Raw genomic sequence first — 27,810 nt, forward strand, 5'->3', positions numbered from 1 at the left:
GGGATTGACAGGAGTGGCTAATTGCATCAAAGGAGAAGGGGGGCGTCAAAGATCTCGCCACGAAGAGTAACCGGGGAGCGGTTCGTGTTCTTTATACAAAGGAAAAATACTGTGGTTGTTGGAAGTCTCAAATAACAACGCAGCAGGTTTGTCAGCGTCTGGGGAGAGGGAGAAACGTTAACGTTTTGAATCAAATGTCTTTCTTTCGGATCCGCAGATTCCGCCAAGCCTGCAAAGTTTTCCCCCCGCACTTTCTGGTTTTATTTTTCTTCCTAATTACGTGTAAATGTTGGGACAGCTGGTTCAGGCTGAGTGCAGTGATCTTGTGGTTAAGTTAATGGACTCAGCCCATTGGGATTTTGTACAATGGGTGTAACTGGGAAGGGATTTGATCCATTGGAGGCCTTTGCGAGGGGCGCATTCTTCGGAGATTCCCGTCTGCACACACGGCCTGTTCATGTACAATGTCTGCCGATGCCCCCAGAGTGATTCCGATGGAGTGAATTACATCCAAACGCAGCTACTGTTGTCCTGGGGGTAACTGTGTGCAGCGAGGATTTTGACAGAGCATGCCAACAATCGCTCCAACAACTGTGGGTGGCACTTGGCACAGTGGTTAGCACTGCTCCTTCACAGCTCCAGGGGCCCAGGTTCGATTCCCGGCTTGGGTCACTGTCTGTGCGGAGTCTGCACGTCCTCACCCGTGTGTGCGTGGGTTTCCTCCGGGTGCTCCGGTTTCCTCCCACAAGTCCCGAAAGAAGTGCTGAATTGGACATTCTGAATTCTCCCTCTGTGTACCCGAACAGGCGCCGGAATGTGGCGACTAGGGGATTTTCACAGTAACCTCACTGCAGTGTTAATGTAAGCCTACTTGTGACAATAAAGAGGAGGGAGCTGAAGTGTCTCAGTGGGAGGTACCCTGTCTCTCACCTGGAAGGAACTGTGTCCGAGGCCCCCCCCAGCCCCACTGCCTGCCCCCCCCCCAGCCCCGCTGCCTGCCCCCCCCAGCCCCGCTGCCTGCCCCCCCCAGCCCCGCTGCCTGCCCCCCCCCAGCCCCGCTGCCTGCCCCCCACCCCCAGCCCCCGCTGCCTGCCCCCCACCCCCAGCCCCGCTGCTGGCCCCCCCAGCCCCGCTGCCCGCCCGCCCCCCCAGCCCCGCTGCCCCGCCCGCCCCCCCAGCCCCGCTGCCCGCGCCCGCCCCCCCCAGCCCCGCTGCCCGCCCGCCCCCCCAGCCCCGCTGCCCGCCCGCCCCCCCAGCCCCGCTGCCCCGCCCGCCCCCCCAGCCCCGCTGCCCGCCCGCCCCCCCCAGCCCCGCTGCCCGCCCCGCCCCCCCCAGCCCCGCTGCCCGCCCGCCCCCCCAGCCCCCGCTGCCCGCCCGCCCCCCCAGCCCCGCTGCCCGCCCGCCCCCCCAGCCCCGCTGCCCGCCCGCCCCCCCCAGCCCCGCTGCCCGCCCGCCCCCCCAGCCCCGCTGCCCGCCCGCCCCCCCAGCCCCGCTGCCCGCCCGCCCCCCCCAGCCCCGCTGCCCCGCCCGCCCCCCCCAGCCCCGCTGCCCCGCCCCGCCCCCCCAGCCCCGCTGCCCGCCCGCCCCCCCAGCCCCGCTGCCCGCCCGCCCCCCCCAGCCCCGCTGCCCGCCCGCCCCCCCAGCCCCGCTGCCCCGCCCGCCCCCCCAGCCCCGCTGCCCGCCCGCCCCCCCCAGCCCCGCTGCCCGCCCCGCCCCCCCAGCCCCGCTGCCCGCCCGCCCCCCCAGCCCCGCTGCCCCGCCCGCCCCCCCAGCCCCGCTGCCCGCCCGCCCCCCCAGCCCCGCTGCCCGCCCGCCCCCCCAGCCCCGCTGCCCGCCCGCCCCCCCCAGCCCCGCTGCCCGCCCGCCCCCCCAGCCCCGCTGCCCGCCCGCCCCCCCAGCCCCGCTGCCCCGCCCGCCCCCCCAGCCCCGCTGCCCGCCCCGCCCCCCCAGCCCCCGCTGCCCGCCCGCCCCCCCCAGCCCCGCTGCCCGCCCGCCCCCCCCAGCCCCGCTGCCCGCCCGCCCCCCCAGCCCCGCTGCCCGCCCGCCCCCCCAGCCCCGCTGCCCGCCCGCCCCCCCAGCCCCGCTGCCCGCCCGCCCCCCCAGCCCCGCTGCCCGCCCGCCCCCCCAGCCCCGCTGCCCGCCCGCCCCCCCAGCCCCGCTGCCCGCCCGCCCCCCCCAGCCCCGCTGCCCGCCCGCCCCCCCCAGCCCCGCAGCCCGCCCGCCCCCCCAGCCCCGCTGCCCGCCCCGCCCCCCCAGCCCCGCTGCCCGCCCGCCCCCCCAGCCCCGCTGCCTGCCCGCCCCCCCAGCCCCGCTGCCTGCCCGCCCCCCCAGCCCCGCTGCCTGCCCGCCCCCCCCCAGCCCCGCTGCCTGCCCGCCCCCCCAGCCCCGCTGCCTGCCCGCCCCCCCAGCCCCGCTGCCTGCCCGCCCCCCCCAGACCCCGCTGCCTGCCCGCCCCCCCAGCCCCGCTGCCCGCCCCCCCCAGCCCCGCTGCCTGCCCGCCCCCCCAGCCCCGCTGCCTGCCCGCCCCCCCAGCCCCGCTGCCTGCCCGCCCCCCCAGCCCCGCTGCCTGCCCGCCCCCCCCAGCCCCGCTGCCTGCCCGCCCCCCCAGCCCCGCTGCCTGCCCGCCCCCCCAGCCCCGCTGCCTGCCCCGCCCCCCCCAGCCCCGCTGCCTGCCCGCCCCCCCAGCCCCGCTGCCTGCCCGCCCCCCCCAGCCCCGCTGCCTGCCCGCCCCCCCAGCCCCGCTGCCTGGCCGCCCCCCCCAGCCCCGCTGCCTGCCCGCCCCCCCAGCCCCGCTGCCTGCCCGCCCCCCCAGCCCCGCTGCCTGCCGCCCCCCCAGCCCCGCTGCCTGCCGCCCCCCCAGCCCCGCTGCCTGCCCGCCCCCCCAGCCCCGCTGCCTGCCCGCCCCCCCAGCCCCGCTGCCTGCCCGCCCCCCCAGCCCCGCTGCCTGCCCGCCCCCCCAGCCCCGCTGCCTGCCCGCCCCCCCAGCCCCGCTGCCTGCCCGCCCCCCCAGCCCCGCTGCCTGCCCGCCCCCCCAGCCCCGCTGCCTGCCCGCCCCCCCAGCCCCGCTGCCTGCCCGCCCCCCCAGCCTGCCCGCCCCCCGCCCCCCGCCCCCGCTGCCTGCCCGCCCCCCCGGCCCCGCTGCCTGCCCGCCCCCCCGGCCCCGCTGCCTGCCCGCCCCCCCGGCCCCGTTGCCTGCCCGCCCCCCCGGCCCCGTTGCCTGCCCGCCCCCCCGGCCCCGCTGCCTGCCCGCCCCCCCGGCCCCGCTGCCTGCCCGCCCCCCCGGCCCCGCTGCCTGCCCGCCCCCCCGGCCCCGCTGCCTGCCCGCCCCCCCGGCCCCGCTGCCTGCCCGCCCCCCCGGCCCCGCTGCCTGCCCGCCCCCCCGGCCCCGCTGCCTGCCCGCCCCCCCGGCCCCGCTGCCTGCCCGCCCCCCCGGCCCCGCTGCCTGCCCGCCCCCCCGGCCCCGCTGCCTGCCCGCCCCCCCGGCCCCGCTGCCTGCCCGCCCACCCGGCCCCGCTGCCTGCCCGCCCCCCCGGCCCCGCTGCCTGCCCGCCCCCCCCGGCCCCGCTGCCTGCCCGCCCCCCCGGCCCCGCTGCCTGCCCGCCCCCCCGGCCCCGCTGCCTGCCCGCCCCCCCGGCCCCGCTGCCTGCCCGCCCCCCCCCCCGGCCCCGCTGCCCGCCCCCCCCCCCGGCCCCGCTGCCTGCCCGCCCCCCCGGCCCCGCTGCCTGCCCGCCCCCCCGGCCCCGCTGCCTGCCCGCCCCCCCGGCCCCGCTGCCTGCCCGCCCCCCCCCCCCCGGCCCCGCTGCCTGCCCGCCCCCCCCCCGGCCCCGCTGCCTGCCCGCCCCCCCGGCCCCGCTGCCTGCCCGCCCCCCCGGCCCCGCTGCCCGCCCCCCCCCCCCCCGGCCCCGCTGCCTGCCCGCCCCCCCGGCCCCGCTGCCTGCCCGCCCCCCCGGCCCCGCTGCCTGCCCGCCCCCCCGGCCCCGCTGCCTGCTCGCCCCCCTCAGCCCCTTTGCCTGCTCGCCCCCTCAGCCCCGTTGCCCCCCCAGCCCCGTTGCCCCCCCAGCCCCGTTGCCCCCCCAGCCCCGTTGCCCCCCCAGCCCCGTTGCCCCCCCAGCCCCGTTGCCCCCCCAGCCCCGTTGCCCCCCCAGGAGTTACTCCGCTGCAGCACCTTCTTTCACTCTCTCGCCCACAGCTCATCAGGGATAATAACCCTTAGCTCCACAGACAGTGTGACAGGTGCTTGTCTCAAAGCGCCTTCTCCCCCCCCCCCCCCCCCCAACACCAGCAGCTGCTCAAGATTCCCATTGGGATTACCCCATCCTGAATCAGAAAGGAAGCAAAGATTGACTGGAAACCACAGTATGGGAATTGTTGCTACGGTGAAGGATGACTGACTGGAGCTAATTGCGAATTCATCCCAGAGCCCTGTGATCACAGGGCCAATTGCATCATTATTTCTTCACTTTAATAATAATTTGGAGATAAAACTATAATTACCATCCACTAATTGCAAGCTCTGCTTTTGCCCCTCTCCTCGCTCGCACTGGGGTACAGGGTCCCCCTCCTCTCCTGAAGGTGCTGACTCTCACTGGGGTACAGACTCCCCCTCCTCTCCTGAAGGTGCTGACTCTCACTGGGGTACAGACTCCCCCTCCTCTCCTGAAGGTGCTGACTCTCACTGGGGTACAGGGTCCCCCTCCTCTCCTGAAGGTGCTGACTCTCACTGGGGTACAGGGTCCCCCTCCTCTCCTGAAGGTGCTGACTCTCGCTGGGGCACAGGGTCCCCCTCCTCTCCTGAAGGTGCTGACTCTCACTGGGGTACAGACTCCCCCTCCTCTCCTGAAGGTGCTGACTCTCACTGGGGCACAGGGTCCCCTCCTCTCCTGAAGGTGCTGACTCTCACTGGGGTACAGACTACCCCTCCTCTCCTGAAGGTGCTGACTCTCACTGGGGTACAGGGTCCCCCTCCTCTCGTGAAGGTGCTGACTCTCACTGGGGTAAAGACACCCCCTCCTCTCCTGAAGGTGCTGACTCTCACTGGGGTACAGGGTCCCTCCTCTCCTGAAGGTGCTGACTCTCACTGGGGTACAGTCCCCCTCCTCCTGAAGGTGCTGACTCACTGGGGTACAGGGTCCCCCTCCTCCTGAAGGTGCTGACTCTCACTGGGGTACAGACTCCCCCTCCTCTCCTGAAGGTGCGGACTCTCACTGGGGTACAGACTCCCGCTCCTCTCCTGAAGGTGCTGACTCTCACTGGGGTACAGACTCCCCCTGCTCTCCTGAAGGTGCTGACTCTCACTGGGGTACAGACTCCCCCTCCTCTCCTGAAGGTGCTGACTCTCACTGGGGTACAGGGTCCCCTCTTCTCCTGAAGGTGCTGACTCTCACTGGGGTACAGGGTCCCCTCTTCTCCTGAAGGTGCTGACTCTCACTGGGGTACAGACTCCCGCTCCTCTCCTGAAGGTGCTGACTCTCACTGGGGTACAGACTCCCCCTGCTCTCCTGAAGGTGCTGACTCTCACTGGGGTACAGGGTCCCCCTCCTCTCCTGAAGGTGCTGACTCTCACTGGGGTACAGGGTCCCCCTCCTTTCCTGAAGGTGCTGACTCTCACTGGGGTACAGGGTCCCCCTCCTCTCCTGAAGGTGCTGACTCTCACTGGAGTACAGACTCCCCCTCCTCTCCTGAAGGTGCTGACTCTCACTGGGGTACAGGGTCCCCCTCCTCTCCTGAAGGTGCTGACTCTCACTGGAGTACAGACTCCCCCTCCTCTCCTGAAGGTTCTGACTCTCACTGGGGTACAGACCCCCCTCCTCCTGAAGGTGCTGACTCTCACTGGGGTACAGACCCCCCTCCTCCTGAAGGTGCTGACTCTCACTGGGGTACAGACTCCCCCTCCTCTCCTGAAGGTGCTGACTCTCACTGGGGTACAGACTCCCCCTCCTCGCCTGAAGGTGCTGACTGTCACATGGTACAGACTCCCCCTCCTTGACTGAAGGTGCTGAGTCTCACTGGGGTACAGACTCCCCCTCCTCTCCTGAAGGTGCTGGCTCTCACTGGGGTCCAGACTCCCCCTCCTCTCCTGAAGGTGCTGACTCTCACTGGGGTTCAGACTCTCCCTCCTCTCCTGAAGGTGCTGACTCTCGCTGGGGTACAGACTCCCCCTCCTCTCCTGAAGGTGCTGACTCTCACTGGGGTACAGACTCCCCCTCCTCTCCTGAAGGTGCTGACTCTCACTGGGGTCCCGACTCCCCCTCCTCTCCCCCTCCTCTCCTGAAGGTGCTGACTCTCACTGGGGTACAGTCCCCCTCCTCCTGAAGGTGCTGACTCACTGGGGTACAGGGTCCCCCTCCTCCTGAAGGTGCTGACTCTCACTGGGGTACAGACTCCCCCTCCTCTCCTGAAGGTGCGGACTCTCACTGGGGTACAGACTCCCGCTCCTCTCCTGAAGGTGCTGACTCTCACTGGGGTACAGACTCCCCCTGCTCTCCTGAAGGTGCTGACTCTCACTGGGGTACAGGGTCCCCCTCCTTTCCTGAAGGTGCTGACTCTCACTGGGGTACAGACTCCCCCTCCTCTCCTGAAGGTGCTGACTCTCACTGGGGTAAAGACACCCCCTCCTCTCCTGAAGGTGCTGACTCTCACTGGGGTACAGACTCCCGCTCCTCTCCTGAAGGGCTGACTCTCACTGGGGTACAGGGTCCCCCTCCTCTCCTGAAGGTGCTGACTCTCGCTGGGGTACAGACTCCCCCTCCTTTCCTGAAGGTGCTGACTCTCACTGGAGTACAGACTCCCCCTCCTCTCCTGAAGGTGCCGGCTCTCACTGGGGTACAGACTCCCGCTCCTCTCCTGAAGGTGCTGACTCTCGCTGGGGTACAGACTCCACCTCCTTTCCTGAAGGTGCTGACTCTCACTGGGGTACAGACTCCCCCTCCTCGCCTGAAGGTGCTGACTGTCACATGGTACAGACTCCCCCTCCTTGCCTGAAGGTGCTGAGTCTCACTGGGGTACAGACTCCCCCTCCTCTCCTGAAGGTGCTGGCTCTCACTGGGGTCCAGACTCCCCCTCCTCTCCTGAAGGTGCTGACTCTCACTGGGGTTCAGACTCTCCCTCCTCTCCTGAAGGTGCTGACTCTCGCTGGGGTACAGACTCCCCCTCCTCTCCTGAAGGTGCTGACTCTCGCTGGGGTACAGACTCCCCCTCCTCTCCTGAAGGTGCTGACTCTCACTGGGGTCCAGACTCCCCCTCCTCTCCTGAAGGTGCTGACTCTCACTGGGGTCCAGACTCCCCCTCCTCTCCCCCTCCTCTCCTGAAGGTGCTGACTCTCACTGGGGTACAGACTCCCTCCTCTCCTGAAGGTGCTGACTCTCACTGGGGTACAGAGGTCTGGGAAACATTTTGCTTTATTTGTCCTGTTGTGTTGTGAAGGACCAATTAGAATCTGTGAGCCTGTTAATTGGTGGTCCCTTGTCCATTCCCAGGCCGGTCAGTAACTCTATTGTGCTCTGCCCGGTTACACACAGCTCTCAATAATTTAAAGCAGCATGGTTTTCAGCGATGATGACGGATGTTAACAGATGGAAATTTCTGACTCTTTCTGAAATATCTTTTCTGTGTGGACAGGCCAAACGGTGAGAGAGAGCAGCCCCTTTATCGTCACAAGTAGGCTTACATTAACACTGAAGTTACTGTGAAAAGCCCCTAGTCGCCACACTCCGGCGCCTGTTCGGGTACACGGAGGGAGAATTCAGAATGTCCAATTCACCCAACAGCACGTCTTTCGGGACTTGTGGGAGGAAACCGGAGCACCCGGAGGAAACCCACGCAGACACGGGGAGAATGTGCAGACTCCGCACAGACAGTGACCCAGAGCCGGGATCGAACCTGGGACCTCGGCGCCGTGAGGCAGCAGTGCTAACCCACTGCCCCACTGTGCTGCCCTGAAATCTGTACGTTTGTTGAAGAGTTTGATGGGATAAATTCTGAGAGAATGCTTCGCCTGGCTGGGAAGTCTATAGCTTGGGGGTCACAGTCTTCGAATAATGGCTTGGGCCATCGAGGACTGAGATGAGAACGTTCTTCACTCGAAGGGTTGTGAATCTTTGGAATCGTCCGCCCATTTCAGACAAGGGATGAGCAGGAATTTCTTCTCTCAGAGAGCAGCGGATCAATGCAATTCTTTACAGGAGATGCTGTAGGTCACGGCTAGAGATAGGCGAATTTGTAACCAGTAAGGGAATCGACGGTTATGGTCGTAAGGCGCGAAAGGATTATCACATCCGATGTGATCCCGTTGAGTGCCGGAACAGACTGGGTGGGCCGAATGGCCTATTTCTGCTCCTGCCTCTTTATGGTCTTGTGTATTCGAGGCTGAGGTCGGTAGATGTTTGGTTGCTAAGAGAATGGAGGGACACGGGAGAAGAGTTAGGGATGATGGAGTTGGTGGTTCTGTGATGGGCTGGAAGGGTGGAGTGGCCTACTTGTCCGCCTGTTTCTCCGGTTCTCCGGAGTGGGCAGAGGGATGAGGGTTGGGTCACGGGCAGGGGCCGAGCAGGAATGGAGCAATTATCTGGCTTGTTACCTTGGTAACAACTCTCTGGAAGATCTATCCCTTGCATCCGTTTCCCTGCCCTTGTCCCGTACAATTAAGTTTTATTTCAATTTAAAACTGTCCTCCGTTTCCAATTTTAGTCTGAGTCGTCGAGTTTTACCGCACAAAATGAGGACCATCGTGTCCGTCAAACACCGATCTCGAACATAGAACACACAGTGCAGAAGGAGGCCATTCGGCCTATCAAGCCTGCACTGACCCACAGACCCTCACTTCCACCCTATCCCAGTAACCCCTCCTAACAGTTTTTGGTCACTGAGGGCAATTTAGCGCGGCCAATCCACGTAACCCGCACGCCTTTGGACTGTGGGGGGGGGGGAAACCGGAGCACCCGGAGGAAACCCACGCAGACACGGGGAGAACGTGCAGACTCCGCACAGGACAGTGACCCAAGCCGGGAATCGAACCCGGGACCCTGGAGCTGTGAAGCCACAGTGCTAACCACTGTGCTACCGTGCCGCCCCACTTTCCAGCTCTTGGTCCATCGCCTTGCATGCTGTGGTGTTCCAGGTGTTCATCCGATTCTGTATCCTGTTTTGGTTCTCATTTCTGGTTAGCAATTCCATGTCCTTTAAAACCCTCCTAATCGCTCCCTAGTTGTTTTCTGCATTTTGCTACTTTTATTTGAGTCGTGACATTGGAGGCGGTTCAGAGGAGGTTCAGTACATCCCAGAGATGAGGGGCTTGCCGTACGAGGAGAGATTCAGCAGTTTCGGCCTATACTATGTGGAGTTTAGAAGAATGAGGGGAGGTCTAATTGAGGTGTACAAGGTGCTAAGAGATGTGGATCAAGTCGCTGTGGGGCAGATGCCTCCTCTTGTGGGGGCAGTCTAAAACGAGAGGTCATAATCTTAGAATAAGAGATAGAAAATTCAAAACCGATTTGAGGAGAGACTACTGTTAGGGGCCAGGGTTTAGAGAACCCCAAAGTGTATCATGGGGTTCACCTGACCCACAACCTTTACTAGGCTGTGGTGTGGGGAGCGCACGGCCCACTCTACTGCTGTGGGACGGCAGAAATGGACAAGTATTTTTTTTAAAGCAAAGCAATGTTTATTCTATGAACCCGGGTGGCACGGTAGCACTGTGGCTTCACAGGGCCAGGGTCCCAGGTTCGATTGGGTCACTGGCCGTGCGGAGTCTGCACGTTCTCCCCGTGTGTGCGTGGGTTTCCTCCGGGTGCTCCGGTTTCCTCCCGCAGTCCAAAGGTGTGCAGGTTAGGTGGACTGGCCGTGATAAATTGCCCTTAGTGACCAAAAAGGTTAGATGGGGTTATTGGGTTACGGGGATAGGGTGGAAGTGAGGGCTTAAGTGGGTCGGTGCAGACTCAATGGGCCGAATGGCCTCCTGCACTGTATGTTCTATGCAACTCAAGTTAACCTTTTTAAAACATACAGTGAACATCTTAGCAACCATCAATTCAAATACAACCCCCAAAGACTACAACACTAAGTAATGCTTAATAACTTCCCAAACAACATCCAGAAGACAAAAGAAACCCCTTTTAACAGAAGCACATCAGGTTAAAGTCACTACTGAGAACACTTTTATAATTCTGAATTCACCAAATGATCAAGAGATAGTCTTTTGATGGCAGAGAGAACAACAGTACACCTGCTTGAGAGAGCAACCATACACCTGCTCTGTCTGGCTTCAGCTCCAACACTGAAAGCGAAACTAAAACACACCCTGCAGCAAACAGCCTAAAACAAAAGCAAAAAGCTGACAGACCGCCCAGCTCCACCCACTCTCTGACATCACTGCAGTAATAAACACCCATTTCTTAAAGGTACTCTCACCTGACACTGCTTCTCCCAAAAGGCTGTGAATCTGTGGAATTCGCTGCCCCAGAGTGCGATGCCTGCTGGGACTCGGAGTAAATTTGAGGAGGAGTTGGACAGATTTGTAATGGGTAATGGGTTGAAGGGTTATGGAGAACGGGCAGGACGGTGGAGCTGACGCCATGATTGTATCGAACGGTGGAGCAGGCTCGAGAGGCTAAACTGCCGACTCCTGCTCCTAGTTCTGATGTTCTAAGAAAGAACTATTCTGTCGAATTCCACCATCCAGCTCTTGTCCCTGTGGGTCACCTCAAGCACACATCTGGTGTTCTTGATTAATAAGGGGATTCCTTCATTAGTCAGGGGTTATGGGGAGAAGGGCGGAGAATGGGGATGAGGATATCAGCCATGATCGAATGGCGGAGCAGACTCGATGGCCCGAGTGGCCTAATTCTGCTCCTATGGTCTAATTGTCTTTATTGATAATAAAAATCTTTCGCAGTCTGAACACCTGTTTCTGGTCTCTGTGTTTGACATTCCTGACTTTCGGGGCGTCTCCCATTGCCCTTTCCCTGATTCCCATGCTTTTGCACAGTGGGTCTGTGGGAATGTCCTTTGGGCTACAGGTGTTTTCGCAGGTACCAAGTGCTGGGCGAGCCCGTCACAAACGCTGGGAATTAGCTGCTCAAACGTGTTTGCAGGTAACCCGTGCTAATCCCCCAGCTGGAGGGCAGGAGAGCCGGGAAACCCATCAGTGGCTCCGGTTCATGTGGGCCTCCGGGCCCAGGACCCTCGGCGAGCCGCTGCTGAGATTTGTGATGAGCAGGCAAAGTCCCTGGAGATGGGGCCCAGGTTCGATTCCCGCCTTGGGTCACTGTCCCAAGTGTGACTGCACTCCAGACGCACTTCGGTCAAGTGTTTTGGAAGGTCTGGAGGATGTGAAAGATGATATATGAATGCAAGTATTTATTCTTCATTTCCTTCCTTTCCGCTAGTTTCCTCGAAGAGGTTGCGGCTTCAGGAATTCCGAGTCGAGCGTCGGAGCGGCTGCATGGAGTGACCCGGCCATCGAGGCGATGAAGCCCTGGGCGGTTCTCTCTCCCTTTCTCTCTCTTTCCCACTTTACCGCCAGATGTGTTGTGATTGTTCCAGCTGCTGCTGCTGTCAATGTTTTGTTTCTCCCTGTGTAATTAAATAAAAACTTTTAATTCGGGCTCTCGGGCTCTGCTGTGGGAAAGTTTTCAATGGCTATGGACCCTGTCTGACACCCTGTCTGCCTTTAACTTTCGTGCTCTCATTTTTACAATGGCCCAGTTGCAGCTGGACCTGGCGTTCAGGTTGCATTGATGTCTCTTTGCTGTTGAAGTGTGATTCAGTGAGATCTGGGCCCCCGCCTTGCTCTGAGCTGAATGTTGCTCAAGTCAAATAACCAGATGTCTCCCACTGACGGAGAGACACGCCTTTGGGTCCTTCGTACGCTCCGGCTAATACTTTACTGACAACGCCGCATCTGCAGATTACTCCACCTGAGTTCTTTATTTGCTGCACCCCATCGCTGGGGAGTCTGGGTGATCTGCAAGTTCCGCTGTTCTCGCTGGTACCATCCTCGCCTGTCCTTCCTTAAGCTGGGAACTTCAGCAGGATGTCCCAGCGTAAAGGGCATCACCGACAGGGCTGATCCTCTCCAGCGGTTATCCCTGGACGGCGATCAGGAGCAGGAACCCTGGCTGATTTCCCCTCTCTCTCTCTAACCCAGGGATCACTGGACAGTGATCAGGAGCAGGAACCCTGGCTGATTTCCCCCCTCTCTCTAACCCAGGGATCACTGGACAGTGATCAGGAGCAGGAACCCTGGCTGATTTCCCCTCTCTCTCTAACCCAGGGATCACTGGACAGTGATCAGGAGCAGGAGCCCTGGCTGATTTCCCCTCTCTCTCTCTAACCCAGGGATCGCTGGACAGTGATCAGGAGCAGGAGCCCTGGCTGATTTCCCCTCTCTCTCTCTAACCCAGGGATCACTGGACAGTGATCAGGAGCAGGAACCCTGGCTGATTTCCCCTCTCTCTCTAACCCAGAGATCTCTGGACAGTGACCAGGAGCGGGAACCCTGGCTGATTTCCCCTCTCTCTCTAACCCAGGGATCACTGGTCAGTGATCAGGAGCAGGAACCCTGGCTGATTTCCCCCCTCTCTCTAACCCAGGGATCACTGGACAGTGATCAGGAGCAGGAACCCTGGCTGATTTCCCCTCTCTCTCTAACCCAGGGATCACTGGACAGTGATCAGGAGCAGGAGCCCTGGCTGATTTCCCCTCTCTCTCTCTAACCCAGGGATCGCTGGACAGTGATCAGGAGCAGGAGCCCTGGCTGATTTCCCCTCTCTCTCTCTAACCCAGGGATCACTGGACAGTGATCAGGAGCAGGAACCCTGGCTGATTTCCCCTCTCTCTCTAACCCAGAGATCTCTGGACAGTGACCAGGAGCGGGAACCCTGGCTGATTTCCCCTCTCTCTCTAACCCAGGGATCACTGGTCAGTGATCAGGAGCAGGAACCCTGGCTGATTTCCCCTCTCTCTCTAACCCAGAGATCTCTGGACAGTGACCAGGAGCGGGAACCCTGGCTGATTTCCCCTCTCTCTCTAACCCAGGGATCACTGGTCAGTGATCAGGAGCAGGAACCCTGGCTGATTTCCCCTCTCTCTCTTACCCAGGGATCACTGGACAGTGATCAGGAGCAGGAACCCTGGCTGATTTCCCCTCTCTCTCTAACCCAGGGATCACTGGACGGTGATCAGGAGCAGGAACCCTGGCTGATTTCCCCTCTCTCTCTCACTCAGGGATCACTGGACAGTGATCAGGAGCAGGAACCCTGGCTGATTTCCCCTCTCTCTCTCTTACCCAGGGATCACTGGACGGTGATCAGGAGCAGGAACCCTGGCTGATTTCCCCTCTCTCTCTCACCCAGGGATCACTGGACAGTGATCAGGAGCAGGAACCCTGGCTGATTTCCCCTCTCTCTCTCTAATCCAGGGATCACTGGACAGAGATCAGGAGCAGGAACCCTGGCTGATTTCCCCCCTCTCTCTCTAATCCAGGGATCACTGGACAGAGATCAGGAGCAGGAACCCTGGCTGATTTCCCCTCTTTCTCTAACCCAGGGATCACTGGACAGTGATCAGGAGCAGGAACCCTGGCTGATTTCCCCTCTCTCTCTCTCTTACCCAGGGATCACTGGACAGAGATCAGGAGCAGGAACCCTGGCTGATTTCCCCTCTCTCTCTCTAACCCAGGGATCACTGGAGAGTGATCAGGAGCAGGAACCCTGGCTGATTTCCCCTCTCTCTCTAACCCAGGGATCACTGGACAGTGATCAGGAGCAGGAACCCTGGCTGATTTCCCCTCTCTCTCTCTCTAACCCAGGGATCACTGGACAGTGATCAGGAGCAGGAACCCTGGCTGATTTCCCCTCTCTCTCTAACCCAGGGATCACTGGACAGTGATCAGGAGCAGGAACCCTGGCTGATTTCCCCTCTCTCTAACCCAGGGATCACTGGACAGTGATCAGGAGCAGGAACCCTGGCTGATTTCCTCTCTCTCTCTCTCTCTAACCCAGGGATCACTGGACAGTGATCTGGAGCAGGAACCCTGGCTGATTTCCCCTCTCTCTCTAACCCAGGGATCACTGGACAGTGATCAGGAGCAGGAACCCTGGCTGATTTCCCCTCTCTCTCTAACCCAGGGATCACTGGACAGTGATCAGGAGCAGGAACCCTGGCTGATTTCCCCTCTCTCTCTCTCTAACCCAGGGATCACTGGACAGTGATCAGGAGCAGGAACCCTGGCTGATTTCCCCTCTCTCTCTAACCCAGGGATCACTGGACAGTGATCAGGAGCAGGAACCCTGGCTGATTTCCCCTCTCTCTAACCCAGGGATCACTGGACAGTGATCAGGAGCAGGAACCCTGGCTGATTTCCTCTCTCTCTCTCTCTCTAACCCAGGGATCACTGGACAGTGATCTGGAGCAGGAACCCTGGCTGATTTCCCCTCTCTCTCTAACCCAGGGATCACTGGACAGTGATCAGGAGCAGGAACCCTGGCTGATTTCCCCTCTCTCTCTAACCCAGGGATCACTGGACAGCGATCAGGAGCAGGAACCCTGTCTGATTTCCTCTCTCTCTCTAACCCAGGGATCACTGGACAGTGATCAGGAGCAGGAACCCTGGCTGATTTCCCCCCTGTCTCTAATGTCAGGACACTACTGTCTGTTCTACCCTCCCCCCTGCCACTTGGCAGACCTGACCCGAAGGCCTCTGTGTGTCGTTCAGGGCCAGTCAAGCAACACTCAGAAGAGTTGATTGCAACATTGTTCCTGCAGCAATCTGTCGACAATGACCGAAGACTCCTGCGTCCGATCGTTATCCCTGACAGTGCTTCTTCACGCTGCTTTCTGTAACCAGTGGCTATCTCGCTTCCAAGAACTAAAAGCATAAATGTAATGCATGTTGCTGTCGAACAGGATATTGATAAACCCTTCCCCAGTGAGATACTGGTCACTGGTTCTGATGTTGGAGGATCAATAATTGTTTTAAAATGTTTATTAAATCAGATCATCAAAAGCTTTGAGAGCACTTACAAAATACCGTATTTACTATTGTCCTCCCTGCAGGAATAGTCTGCCACAGGGCTTGTGCATTACAGATCCAGCACGTTACAGGCCCTTTGCATTACAGATCCAGCACGTTACAGGCCCTTTGCATTACAGTATCAGCATGTTACAGGCACCCATACATGACAGACGCACTCATCCAAGGGTAACTGCATGACAGACCCAATATGTTACAGGCCTCGTGCATTACAGACCGATCACATTACAGGCCAGGTGCATTACAAGTACATGAGACCATAAGACATGTGAATTATAGACCCAGCACATTCCAGCCCTGTGCATCACAGAGGTAGCACATTGCAGGTACCGTGCATTACACGCCCAGCATGTTCCAGGCCCTGGACATTGGAGATGTGCTACTGTGGCGATGTCTGAACGTTAGAGGTGAGGTGTAACTCGTGGACAGACTAACGGAGGCCCCAGTCTGTAGTTAGGTACGTAATTTAGCTCTCCCATCAAACACTCCGAGGACAGGTACAGCACGGGGTAGATACAGAGTAAAGCTCCCTCTACACTGTCCCCATCAAACAGGTACAGCACGGGGGTTAGATACAGAGTAAAGCTCCCTCTACACTGTCCCCATCAAACACTCACAGGACAGGTACAGCACGGGGTTAGATACAGAGTAAAGCTCCCTCTACACTGTCCTCATCAAACACTCCCAGGACAGGTACAGCACGGGGGTTAGATACAGAGTAAAGGTCCCTCTACACTGTCCCCATCAAACACTCCCAGGACAGGTACAGCACGGGGTTAGATACAGAGTAAAGGTCCCTCTACACTGTCCCCATCAAACACTCCCAGGACAGGTACAGCACGGGGTTAGATACAGAGTAAAGCTCCCTCGACACTGTCCCCATCAAACACTCCCAGGACAGGTACAGCACGGGGTTAGATACAGAGTAAAGCTCCCTCGACACTGTCCCCATCAAACACTCCCAGGACAGGTACAGCACAGGGTTAGATACAGAGTAAAGCTCCCTCTGCACTGTCCCCATCAAACACTCCCAGGACAGGTACAGCACAGGGTTAGATACAGAGTACAATTCTATATGCAGCTTTATTTATATGTATCTCTTGAACAACCTTTGTTTACACAATACCTTTCAGGAAAAAAGTTTGAAAACTGGTAACAAATTAAAACCGGAATGGGCTCCGTGATTGTAGTGAAGGTGGATTTTAAGAATAGTATTAAAGGAGCGAATAGGTGCAGTGGTTAGCACTGCTGCCTCACGGCGCCGAGGTGCTCGTGTGGAGTTTGCACATTCTCCCCGTGTCTGCGGGGGTTTCGCCCCCACAACCCAAAGATGTGCAGGGTAGGTGGATTGGCCGCGCTAAATTACCCCTTAATTGGAATTTCCTTTTAATTAAACGAGCAAGATCTTTGGGGATTTTGAATCATGTTCCAATAATGTGCCATAGAGAGGACATACAGATGCACACAGCCACACACATACAGACACACACACACAGACACACACACATACAGACACACACATACAGAGACACAGACACACACACATACAGACACACACATACAGACACACACATACAGACACACACATACAGACACACACACACAGACACACACACATACAGACACACACATACAGACACACACACATGCAGACACACACACATACAGACACACACATACAGACACACACATACAGACACACACACAGACACACACACATACAGACACACACACACACATACAGACACACACACACAGACGCACACACAGACACATACAGACACACACATACAGACGCACACACACACACACACATACAGACACACACACACACACACACACATACAGACACGCACACACACACAGACACACACACACACACACACACAGACAGACACACACAGACAGACACACACAGACAGACACACACACACACACACACACACACTGGGGCAAGGTCAGACGGCCATGTAGTTTGCAGTGGAGCTCCTCCGAGACAGTCTTCTTGCAGCGGAAGATGGTACGTTTCCCACCCCAGCCAAACGGGAGATCTTGCTGCATTTCTCATCCATCCAAGATTAACCAGACAATCCCTTGCAATGGTTTACTTTAGAATAGAAGGAATCACAGAATTTACAGTGCAGCAGGAGGCCATTCGGCCCATCGAGTCTGCACCGGCCCTTGGAAAGCGCGTCCCACTTAGCCCACACCTCCACCCTCTCCCAGTGACCCCCACCTACCCTTTTTGGATAGGGCAATTTATCCAAGGGATAAGGGCAATTTATCGTGGCCAATCCACCTAACCTACACATCTTTGGACTGTGGGAGGAAACCGGAGCACCCGGAGGAAACCCCACGCACACATGGGGAGGATGTGCAGACTCCGCACAGACAGTGACCCAAGCCGGAATCGAACCTGGGACCCTGGAGCTGTGAAGCCACTGTGCTAACCGCTGCGCTGCCAGAGCGGGCAATTCATCCCCTTGAGCCCGCTCCACCATTCAATATGATCACGGCGTCAATGCCACTTTCCTGCCCCGACTCCATAACCCTCCAACTCATTAACAATTTAAAAATCTGTCTCCTCAGATTCACTCAATGCCCCAGCACCACCCGGTTGTGAATTCCACAGATTCCCAATTCTTTGGCAGAAGTAATTTATTCTCATCTGTTTTAAATCTGCTGCCGTTTATCCTGAATCTATGATCTCTCGATCCAGATGGCCCCATAAGAGGAAGCATCCGTTCTGCATCTACTTTGCCAATGTCTTTTATCATCCTGTACGCCTCAATTATATCTCCACTCATTCTTCCAAACTCCAGAGAGTATAGATCGAAACTGCTCAGTCCCTCTTCATAAGACAAAGCCCTCTGGAATCCATCTGGTGAACTGATCTAATGCACCTCCTCAAATAAGGACCAAAACTGTACCCCGTACTCCAGGGGCGGAACGCCAATGCCCTGTACACTCGCAGGAACACTCACCTACTTTTACACTCTATTCCTTTGGCTATAAAGGCCAAAATTCAATGTGCCATCTTTATTACCTGCTGTACCTGCAGACTAGTTTCCTGCGATTCACGCACAAGGCCACCCAGGTCCCTCTGCACAGAAGCAATCTGAAGTTTCTCTCCATTTGATGTACAGAGAGATCTGGGAGTTCAGGTCCATTGTACCCTGAAGGTGGCAACGCAGGTCGATAGAGTGGTCAAGAAGGCATACAGCATGCTTGCCTTCATCGGACGGGGTATTGAGTACAAGAGTCGGCAGGTCATGTTACAGTTGGATAGGACTTTGATTAGGCCACATTTGGAATACTGCGTGCAGTTCTGGTCGCCACATTACCAGAAGGATGTGGATGCTTTCGAGAGGGTGCAGAGGAGGTTCACCAGGATGTTGCCTGGTATGGAGGGTGCTAGCTATGAAGAAAGGATGAGTAGATTAGGATTGTTTTCGTTGGAAAGACGGAGGTTGAGGGGGGACCTGATTGAGGTCTACAAAATTATGAGAGGTATGGACAGGGTGGATAGCAACAAGCTTTTTCCAAGAGTGGGGGTGTCAATTACAAGGGGTCACGATTTCAAGGTGAGAGGGGGAAAGTTTAAGGGAGATGTGCGTGGAAAGTTTTTTACGCAGAGGGTGGTGGGTGCCTGGAACGCATTGCCAGCGGAGGTGGTAGAGGTGGGCACGATAGCATCATTTAAGATGCATCTAGACAGATATATGTTCGGGCGGGGAACAGAGGGAAGTAGATCCTTGGAAAATAGGCGACAGGTTTAGATAAAGGATCTGGATCGGCGCAGGCTGGAAGGGCCGAAGGGCCTGTTCCTGTGCTGTAATTTCCTTTGTTCTATTGAGATAACATTTCCATTTTTCTGACCAAATTGGACAACCTCACATTTATCCACGTTAAACGCCAGCTGCCACATTTTGGTCCATTCACCCATCCTGTCCATATCATAGAATCCCTACAGTTCAGAAGGAGGCCATTCGGCCCATCGAGTCTGCACTGACTCTCTGAAAGAGCGCCCCAACCCCCACCCTATCGCAATAACCCCTTAACCCAGCCATCTCTGGACACTAATGCGCAATTTATCACGGCCGATCCACCTAACCTGCACATCTTTGGACTGTGGGAGGAAACCGGAGCACCCGGAGGAAACCCACGCACACACGGGGAGGACATCTCGGAGGGCACAATCTCAGACTAGAGGGACAATCATTAAAACAGAGATGAGGAGGAATTTCTTCAGCCAGAGGGTGGTGAATCTGTGGAACTCTTTGCCGCAGAAGGCTGTGGAGGCCAAATCACTGAGTGTCTTTAAGACACAGATAGATAGGTTCCTGATTAATAAGGGGATCAGGGGTTATGGGGAGAAGGCAGGAGAATGGGGATGAGAAAAATATCAGCCATGATTGAATGGCGGAGCAGACTCGATGGGCCGAGTGGCCTAATTCTGCTCCTATGTCTCATGGTCTTATAGTCTTCACATGCAGACTCTGCACAGTCACCCAAGGTCGGAATTGAACCCGGGACCCTGGCGCTGTGAGGCAACAGCGCTTGCCCACCATACAAAGAACAATGAAATGTACAGCACAGGAACAGGCCCTTCGGCCCTCCAAGCCCGTGCCGACCATGCTGCCCGACTAAACTACAATCTTCTACACTTCCTGGGTCCGTATCCCTCTATTCCCATCCTATTCATGTGTTTGTCAAGATGCCCCTTAAACATCACTATCGTCCCTGCTTCCACCACCTCCTCCGGCAGCGAGTTACAGGCACCCACTACCCTCTGTGTAAAAAAACTTGCCTCGTACATCTACTCTAAACCTTGCCCCTCTCACCTTAAACCTATGCCCCCTAGTAATTGACCCCTCTACCCTGGGGAAAAGCCTCTGACTATCCACTCTGTCTATGCCCCTCATAATTTTGTAGACCTCTATCAGGTCGCCCCTCAACCTCCTTCGTTCCAGTGAGAACAAACCGAGTTTATTCAACCGCTCCTCATAGCTAATGCCCTCCATACCAGGCAACATCCTGGTAAATCTCTTCTGCACCCTCTCTAAAGCCTCAACGTCCTTCTGGTAGTGTGGCGACCAGAATTGAACCCTATACTCCAAGTGTGGCCTAACTAAGGTTCTAATGCAGCCCTTTTTGTACATTTCCTCATTGCAACTTCCTATCCCACCTTCTCTTCCCAATCCTGCACCATTACCTCTGCTGCACCCAAGGACTACCCTTTGACCTCCTTCTGTTCTGTTATACATGCTGCCCTTTGGTGACACCATCTGAAAACACGACAGATTCCTTACGTACACTGGTGACAACACCCCCGAGTCCCATCTCTCCCCATTGCTGCAGTCTCAGATCTAAGAACGTAAGAGATAGGAGCAGGGGTGAGCCCTTCGAGCCTGCTCTACCATTTAATACAACCATGGGCTGATCGATCTCAACTCCACTTTCCCGAGACCAGCAAAGGTTCCTCCACTCAAAGGGTGGGAAATCTTTGGACTACTGTACTGTGGAGGTCCGTGGCTGGCCGCTCCATTACTGCCCGTACTTCCCGTCCCAGCCTCCCCGAACAGGCGCCGGAATGTGGCGACTAGGGGCTTTTCACAGCAACTTCATTTGAAGCCTACTTGTGACAATAAGCGATTTTCATTTTCATTTCAGTGTAGCAATGCAAAAGGACACCGACACGTTGGTGGGGTGGACAGATAGGTGGAGTTCAGTGCGGGGTAGAGCGAGACGATTCTTTACAGCAGGAATAACATGGCGATTCAATATAAACTAAGGGGTAAAATTCTAAAAGGGATCTGGGTGTGTCTGCGCACAGGTCATGGAAGGTGGCTGCACAGCTGGAGAGAGCGGGGAAAGCACGTGTAGCATCCTGGGCTTTATTAATAAGGGTACAGGGTCCAAGCACGGTGGTGCAGTGGGTTAGCACTGCTGCCTCATGGCGCCGAGGTCCCAGGTTCGATCCCGGCTCCGGGTCACAGTCCGTGTGGAGTTTGCACATTCTCCCCGTGTCTGCGTGGGTTTCGCCCCCACAACCCAAAGATGTGCCAGGTAGGTGGATTGGCCGCGCTCAATCAGGAGGCAGCACGGTAGCACGGTGGATAGCACAATTGCTTCACAGCTCCAGGGTCCCGGGTTCGATTCCCGGCTTGGGTCACTGTCTGTGCGGAGTCTGCACGTCCTCCCCGTGTGTGCGTGGGTTTCCTCCGGGTGCTCCAGTTTCGGGGGGGGGGGGGGGGGAAGAAGGCAGTGAGGAGATCAGATGTAAATGTCCAAAATCACGGGTGGGGAGGGGGAATAAAGTAGGCGGGGAGAAACCTCCCATTCGGACAAGGATCAGGAACGAGAGGGCACAGATTTAAAGTGATTTGCAAAAGAAGCGAACGTGATGTGAGGGAGAACCTCTTCACAAAGTGAGTGGGTGTCTGGAGTCTGTGCTGGAGGGAGGTTCAATCGAGGCGTTCAAGGGGGCACGAGACACTTACTCGAGTAGAAGCAATGTACGGGGGGAGGGGGGGGGGGCACGGGAAAAAAGAACAGTGGGGAGGGGATGAGCCATGATGTCCGTTTGGAGAAATGGCGCAGTATTCTTGATGGGGGGGTAAATGGCCGTAACAATTCTGTCAGTTCCCCAGCCACCAGCTCCATCCCTCGCCCTGGCCAGCATCTCCAGCCTGGGGCAAGATTGGTCATCGTTCTAACCTTCCCCACACCCGGCTAGGTTTTCAACAATACCCCCTGTCCAATCAGCCTCTATAACGTTGGATTCTCCCTCCCTCAGCCCACCTGCTACTCCAACCCATGTTCCACCTTGTGCGTTAAGGCCGTGGTAATAAGAACATCTATTTCTTTAATGAGTAAGATGTATTAACAAACACGCGGAAAGATAATTAACAAACTATAATACAGACGATGGCTAATAACTGAATTCAGTGAATTCTCCTGGAGCGGCGGCTTGTGCGACTGACCTCGAGTACGACTTACTACCAACATGCAGGTGTCTCAAGTCACACGGTGGATCTCTATCGCCACGAGCTGGTTGGAGGTTGCATCGCAAACTCTCTCCCCTGATCGACAACTATATACAAAACTGGGCATATCGCCATGCACCTGTCATTAAAAATTGGTCGGAGGGCGCAGTGGTTAGCACTGCTGCCTCACGGCGCCGAGGTCCCAGGTTTGATCCCGGCTCTGGGTCACTGCCCGTACGGAGTTTGCACATTCTCCCCGTGTCTGCGTGGGTCTCGCCCCCACAATCCAAAGATGTGCAGGGTAGGTGGATTGGCCACGCTAAATTGCCCCTTAATTGGGGGGGAAAAATGAATTGGGTACTCGAAATTTATTTATTTTAGAACATGGAACATAGAACATACAGTGCAGAAGGAGGCCATTCGGCCCATCGAGTCTGCACCGACCCACTCACTTCCACCCCATCCCCGTAACCCAATAATCCCTCCTAATCTTTTCTGGTCACTAAGGGCAATTTATCACGGCCAATCCACCTAACCTGCGCCTGTTTGGACTGTGGGAGGAAACCGGAGCACCCGGAGGAAACCACGCAGGCACGGGAGGACGTGCAGACTCCGCACAGACAGTGACCCAGCGGGGAATCGAACCCGGGACCCTGGCGCTGTGAAGCCACTGTGCTAACCACTGTGCTGCCGTGCTGCCCAAACGTAGATGTTTATTAAATAAAAGGTTTGGAGCCCTCCGGGGCGGTGGGTGGTGCGGGTGCACAGCCCCACGATGGGGTTAACATCAACTTCCTCTGAAGCGGCAGAAAATCCGGCCCTCCCCCCCCCGCCCCCCACACACACACACACACACAACACACACAACACAGGTTTCCAGAAGATTAGTTCGAGGCGGAGAGAGCGAGCGAGGGAGAGCGAGGCAGCAGACAGGGCCAGCCATTGAGACAGACATCGCCAATGGGGGCAGGGGGGTGGATGAGAAATGCAATACAATGCCTGTCAGGCTGAGCCCGAGGACGAGGAAAGCCACAGGCAGGTCAACCGGCAGACCGGCTCCCAGAACACGGGCGAGAGTCCAGCAGAAACAGCGTCAGGGAGAGGAACGACCCGAGAGGGGGGAGAGAGGCAGAGGGATTCAGCAAGGGCAGCCGATTGACAGAGCGCGACAGAGACAGGGGGAGGGAAACAGAAGACGGAGAAGAGGAAAGATAAAGAACAAGAGCCCCCCCCCCTCCCCCGGCACCGCAGCCAGCACTGGGCCGGTCGGATGATGAAGAAAATGTTGCCGAATAAGAGGGTGAGTGGGGGCCGGGGTCGGGTTTGTTCCGGGGGGGGGCGGTCAGGGGAAAGATTCTAACTCTGCTGACGGTGGTAATTGCGGAGAGCACCTCCCGGGGGCAGCAGCCAGAGTCCCCCCCCCCCCCTCACCGACACCCCCCCTCACCGACACCCCCCCTCACCGACACCCCCCCCTCACCGAACCCCCGCTCACCGACCCCCCCTCACCGACCCCCCCTCACCGACCCCCCCCTCACTGACCCCCACACTCACCGACCCCCCCTCACCGACCCCCTCCTCACCGACCCCCTCCTCACCGACCCCCCCCCTCACCGACCCCCCCCTCACCGACCCCCCTCACCGACACCCCCCCTCACCGAACCCCCGCTCACCGACCCCCCCTCACCGACCCCCCTCACCGACCCCCCCCCTCACTGACCCCCACACTCACCGACCCCCCTCACCGACCCCCCTCACCGACCCCCTCCTCACCGACCCCCCCCCTCACCAACCCCCCGACCCCCCCTCACCGACCCCCCGCTCACCGACCCCCCCCTCACCGACCCCCCCTCAACGACCCCCCCTCACCGACCCCCCCTCACCGACCCACCCCTCACCGACCCCCCCTCACCGACCCCCCCCTCACCGACCCCCCTCACCGACCCCCCCCTCACCGACCCCCCCCTCACCGACCCACCCTCACCGACCCCCCTCACCGACCCCTCCCTCACCGACCCCCCCTCACCGACCCCCCCCTCACCGACCCCCCCCGACCCCCCCCTCACCGACCCCCCTCACCAACACCCCCCCTCACTGACCCCCCCCTCACCGACCCCCCCTCACCGACCCCCCCTCACCGACCCCCCCTCACTGACCCCCTCACCGTCCCCCCCTCACCGACCCCCCCCTCACCGACCCCCCTCACCGACCCCCCCCTCACCGACCCCCCCTCACCGACCCCACCCCCTGACCCCGCCCCTCACCGACCCCCCCCTCACCGACCCCCCCTCACCGACCCCCCCCCTCACCGACCCCCCCCCTCACTGACCCCCCTCACTGACCCCCCCTCACCGACCCCCCCTCACCGACCCCCTCCACCGACCCCCCCCTCACCGACCCCCCCTCACCGACCCCCCCCTCACCGACCCCCCCTCACCGACCCCCTCACTGACCCCCCCTCACCGACCCCCCCTCACCGACCCCCCTCACTGACCCCCCCTCACTGACCCCCCTCACCGACCCCCCCCTCACCGACCCCCCCTCAACCGACCCCCCTCACCGACCCCCTCACCGACCCCCCCTCACCGACCCCCCCTCACCGACCCCCCCCTCACCGACCCCCCCTCACCGACCCCCCTCACTGACCCCCCCTCACCGACCCCCCCCTCACCGACCCCCCCTCACTGACCACCCCCTCACCGACCCCACCGCTCACCGACCCCCCTCACCGACCCCCCTCACCGACCCCCCCTCACCGACCCCCCCCTCACCGACCCCCTCCCTCACCGACCCCCCCCTCACCGACCCCCCTCACCGACCCCCCCCTCACCGACCCCCCCCCTCACCGAACCCCCCTCACCGACCCCCTCCCTCACCGACCCCCCCCCTCACCGACCACCCCTCACCGACCTCCCCCCACCGACCCCCTCTCACCGACCCCCCTCACCGACCCACCTCACCGACCCCCCGTCACCGACCTCCCCCCACCGACCCCCCCTCACCGACCCCCGCTCACCGACCTCCCCCACCGACCCCCCCCTCACCGACCCCCCTCACCGACCCCCCCCTCACTGACCCCCCTCACCGACCCCCCTCACCGACCCCCCCCTCACCGACCCCCCCCCTCACCGACCCCCCCCTCACCGACCCCCCCCTCACCGACCCCCCCTCACCGACCCCCCTCACCGCCCCCCCCTCACCGACCCCCCCCTCACCGACCCCCCCCCTCACCGACCCCCTCACCGACCCCCCGCTCACCGACCCCCCCTCACCGACCCCCCTCACCGACCCCCCTCACCGACCCCCCCCCTCACCGACCCCCCCTCACCGACCCCCCTCACCGACCCCCCCTCACCGACCCCCTCACCGACCCCCCCCTCACCGACCCCCCCTCACCGACCCCCCCTCACCGACCCCCTCACCGACCCCCCCTCACCGACCCCCCCTCACCGACCCCCCCTCACCGACCCCCTCCTCACCGACCCCCCTCACCGACCCCCTCACCGACCCCCCCCCTCACCGACCCCCCCTCACCCGACCCCCCCCTCACCGACCCCGCTCACCGACCCCCCTCACCGACCCCCCTCACCGACCCCCCTCACCGACCCCCCTTCACCGACCTCCCCCCACCGACCCCCCCTCACGACCCCCCCTCACTGACCCCCCCTCACTGACCCCCCCCTCACTGACCCCACCCCCCTCACCGACCCCCCCCTCACCGAGCCCCCTCACCGACCCCCCCTCACCGAGCCCCCTCACTGACCCCCCCCTCACCGACCCCCCCCTCACCGACCCCCCCTCACTGACCCCCCCCTCACTGACCCCCCCCTCACCGACCCCCACACCGACCCCCCCCTCACCGACCCCCCTCACCGACCCCCCTCACCGACCCCCCCCTAACCGCCCCCCCTCACGACCCCCCCCTCACCGACCCCCCCTCACCGAGCTCCCTCACCGCCCCCCCACCGCTCCCCTAACCGACCCCCCCTCACCGAGCCCCCTCACCGACCCCCCTCACCGACCCACCCCCTCACTGACCCCCCTCACCGACCCCCCCTCATCAACCCCCCTCACCGACCCCCCGCCCTCACAGGACCCCCCTCACCGACCCCCCACTCACCGACCCCCCCCCACTCACTCCCCCCACTCACCGACCCCCCACTCACCCCCCCACTCACCGACCCCCCCCCACTCACCGACCCCCCACTCACCCCCCCACTCACCGACCCTCCCCCAACTCACCGACCCCCCCACTCACCCCCCACTCACCGACCCCCCCCACTCACCGACCCCCCCACTCACCGACCCCCCACACCGACCCCCCCTCACCTACCCCCCCCACTCACCCCCCACACTCACCGACCCCCCTCCCACTCACCGACCCCCCCCCACTCACCGACCCCGCCACTCACCGACCCCCCCACTCACTGACCCCCCCACTCACGACCCCCCCACTCACCCCCCCACTCACCGACCCTCCCCCCAACTCACCGACCCCCCCACTCACCCCTCCCACTCACCGACCCCCCCCCACTCACCGACCCCCCCACTCACCCCCCACGTCACCGACCCCCCCCACTCACCGACCCCCCCACTCACCGACCCCCCCCACTCACCGACCCCCCCTCACCGACCCCCCCCCACTCACCCCCCACACTCACCGACCCCCCTCCCACTCACCGACCCCCCCCACTCACTGACCCCCCACTCACCCCCCCCACTCACCGACCCTCCCCCCAACTCACCGACCCCCCCCACTCACCGACCCCCCCCCACTCACCGACCCCCCCACTCACCGACCCCCCCACTCACGCCCCCCCCTCCCGCTCCCCCACTCACCGACCCCCCCACTCAACCGACCCCCCCCCACTCACCGACCCCCCCACTCACCGACCCCCCTCCCACTCACCCCCCCCACTCACCGACCCCCCCACTCACCGACCCCCCATTCACCGACCCCCCCACTCACCGACCCCCCCCACTCACCGACCCCCCCCCACTCACCCCCCACACTCACCGACCCTCCCCCAACTCACCGACCCCCCCCATTCACCGACCCCCCCCCATTCACCGACCCCCCCCCACTCCCTGACCCCCCTCCCACTCACCCCCCCCACTCACCCCCCCCACTCACCGACCCTCCCCCAACTCACCGACCCCCCCACTCACCGACCCCCCCCACTCACCGACCCCACCCACTCACCGACCCGCCCCACTCACCCACCGACCCCCCCACTCACCGACCCCCCACTCACCGACCCCCCCACACACCGACCCCCCCTCACCGACCCCCCCTCACCGACCCCCTCCCACTCACCCCCCCACTCACCGACCCCCCCACTCACCGACTCCCCCCCACTCACCACCCCCCCACTCACCACCCCCCCACTTAACCCCGCACTCAACCCCCCCACTCACCGACCCCCCACTCACCGACCCCCCTCACTCACCCCCCCCCCCTCAACCCCCCCACTAACCGACCCCCCCCACCTGTCGACCCCCCCCCACTCACCCCCCACTCACCGACCCCCCCCACTCACTGACCCCCCCCACTCACCCCCCCACTCACCGACCCCCCTCACTCGCCCCCCCACTCAACCCCCCCACTAACCGACCCCCCCCCACCCGCCGACCCCCCCACTCACCCCCCCACTAACCAACCCCCCCACTCACTGACCCCCCACTCACCCCCCACTCACCGACTCCCCCACTCACCAACCCCCCCCACTCACCGACCCCCCCTACTCACCGACCCCCCCACTCACCCCCCACTCACCGACCCCCCCACTCACC

General features: G+C 60.9%; 1 protein-coding gene across 1 annotated transcript in view; it reads left to right on the plus strand.

Moving 5' to 3' along the window:
- Positions 1-11,599, plus strand: part of vps45 (vacuolar protein sorting 45 homolog) — an 87,018-nt gene extending 75,419 nt beyond the window's left edge. Inside the window, 1 exon segment of the mRNA XM_072490669.1 lies at positions 11,382-11,599. Within this exon segment, the coding sequence (XP_072346770.1) occupies positions 11,382-11,466 (85 nt within the window). The 3' untranslated portion in view covers positions 11,467-11,599.
- Positions 11,600-27,810: the final 16,211 nt, after the last annotated feature.

Source organism: Scyliorhinus torazame, chromosome 26 (genome assembly GCF_047496885.1).
Source record: "Scyliorhinus torazame isolate Kashiwa2021f chromosome 26, sScyTor2.1, whole genome shotgun sequence".
NCBI classification, from domain to species: Eukaryota; Metazoa; Chordata; class Chondrichthyes; order Carcharhiniformes; family Scyliorhinidae; genus Scyliorhinus; species Scyliorhinus torazame.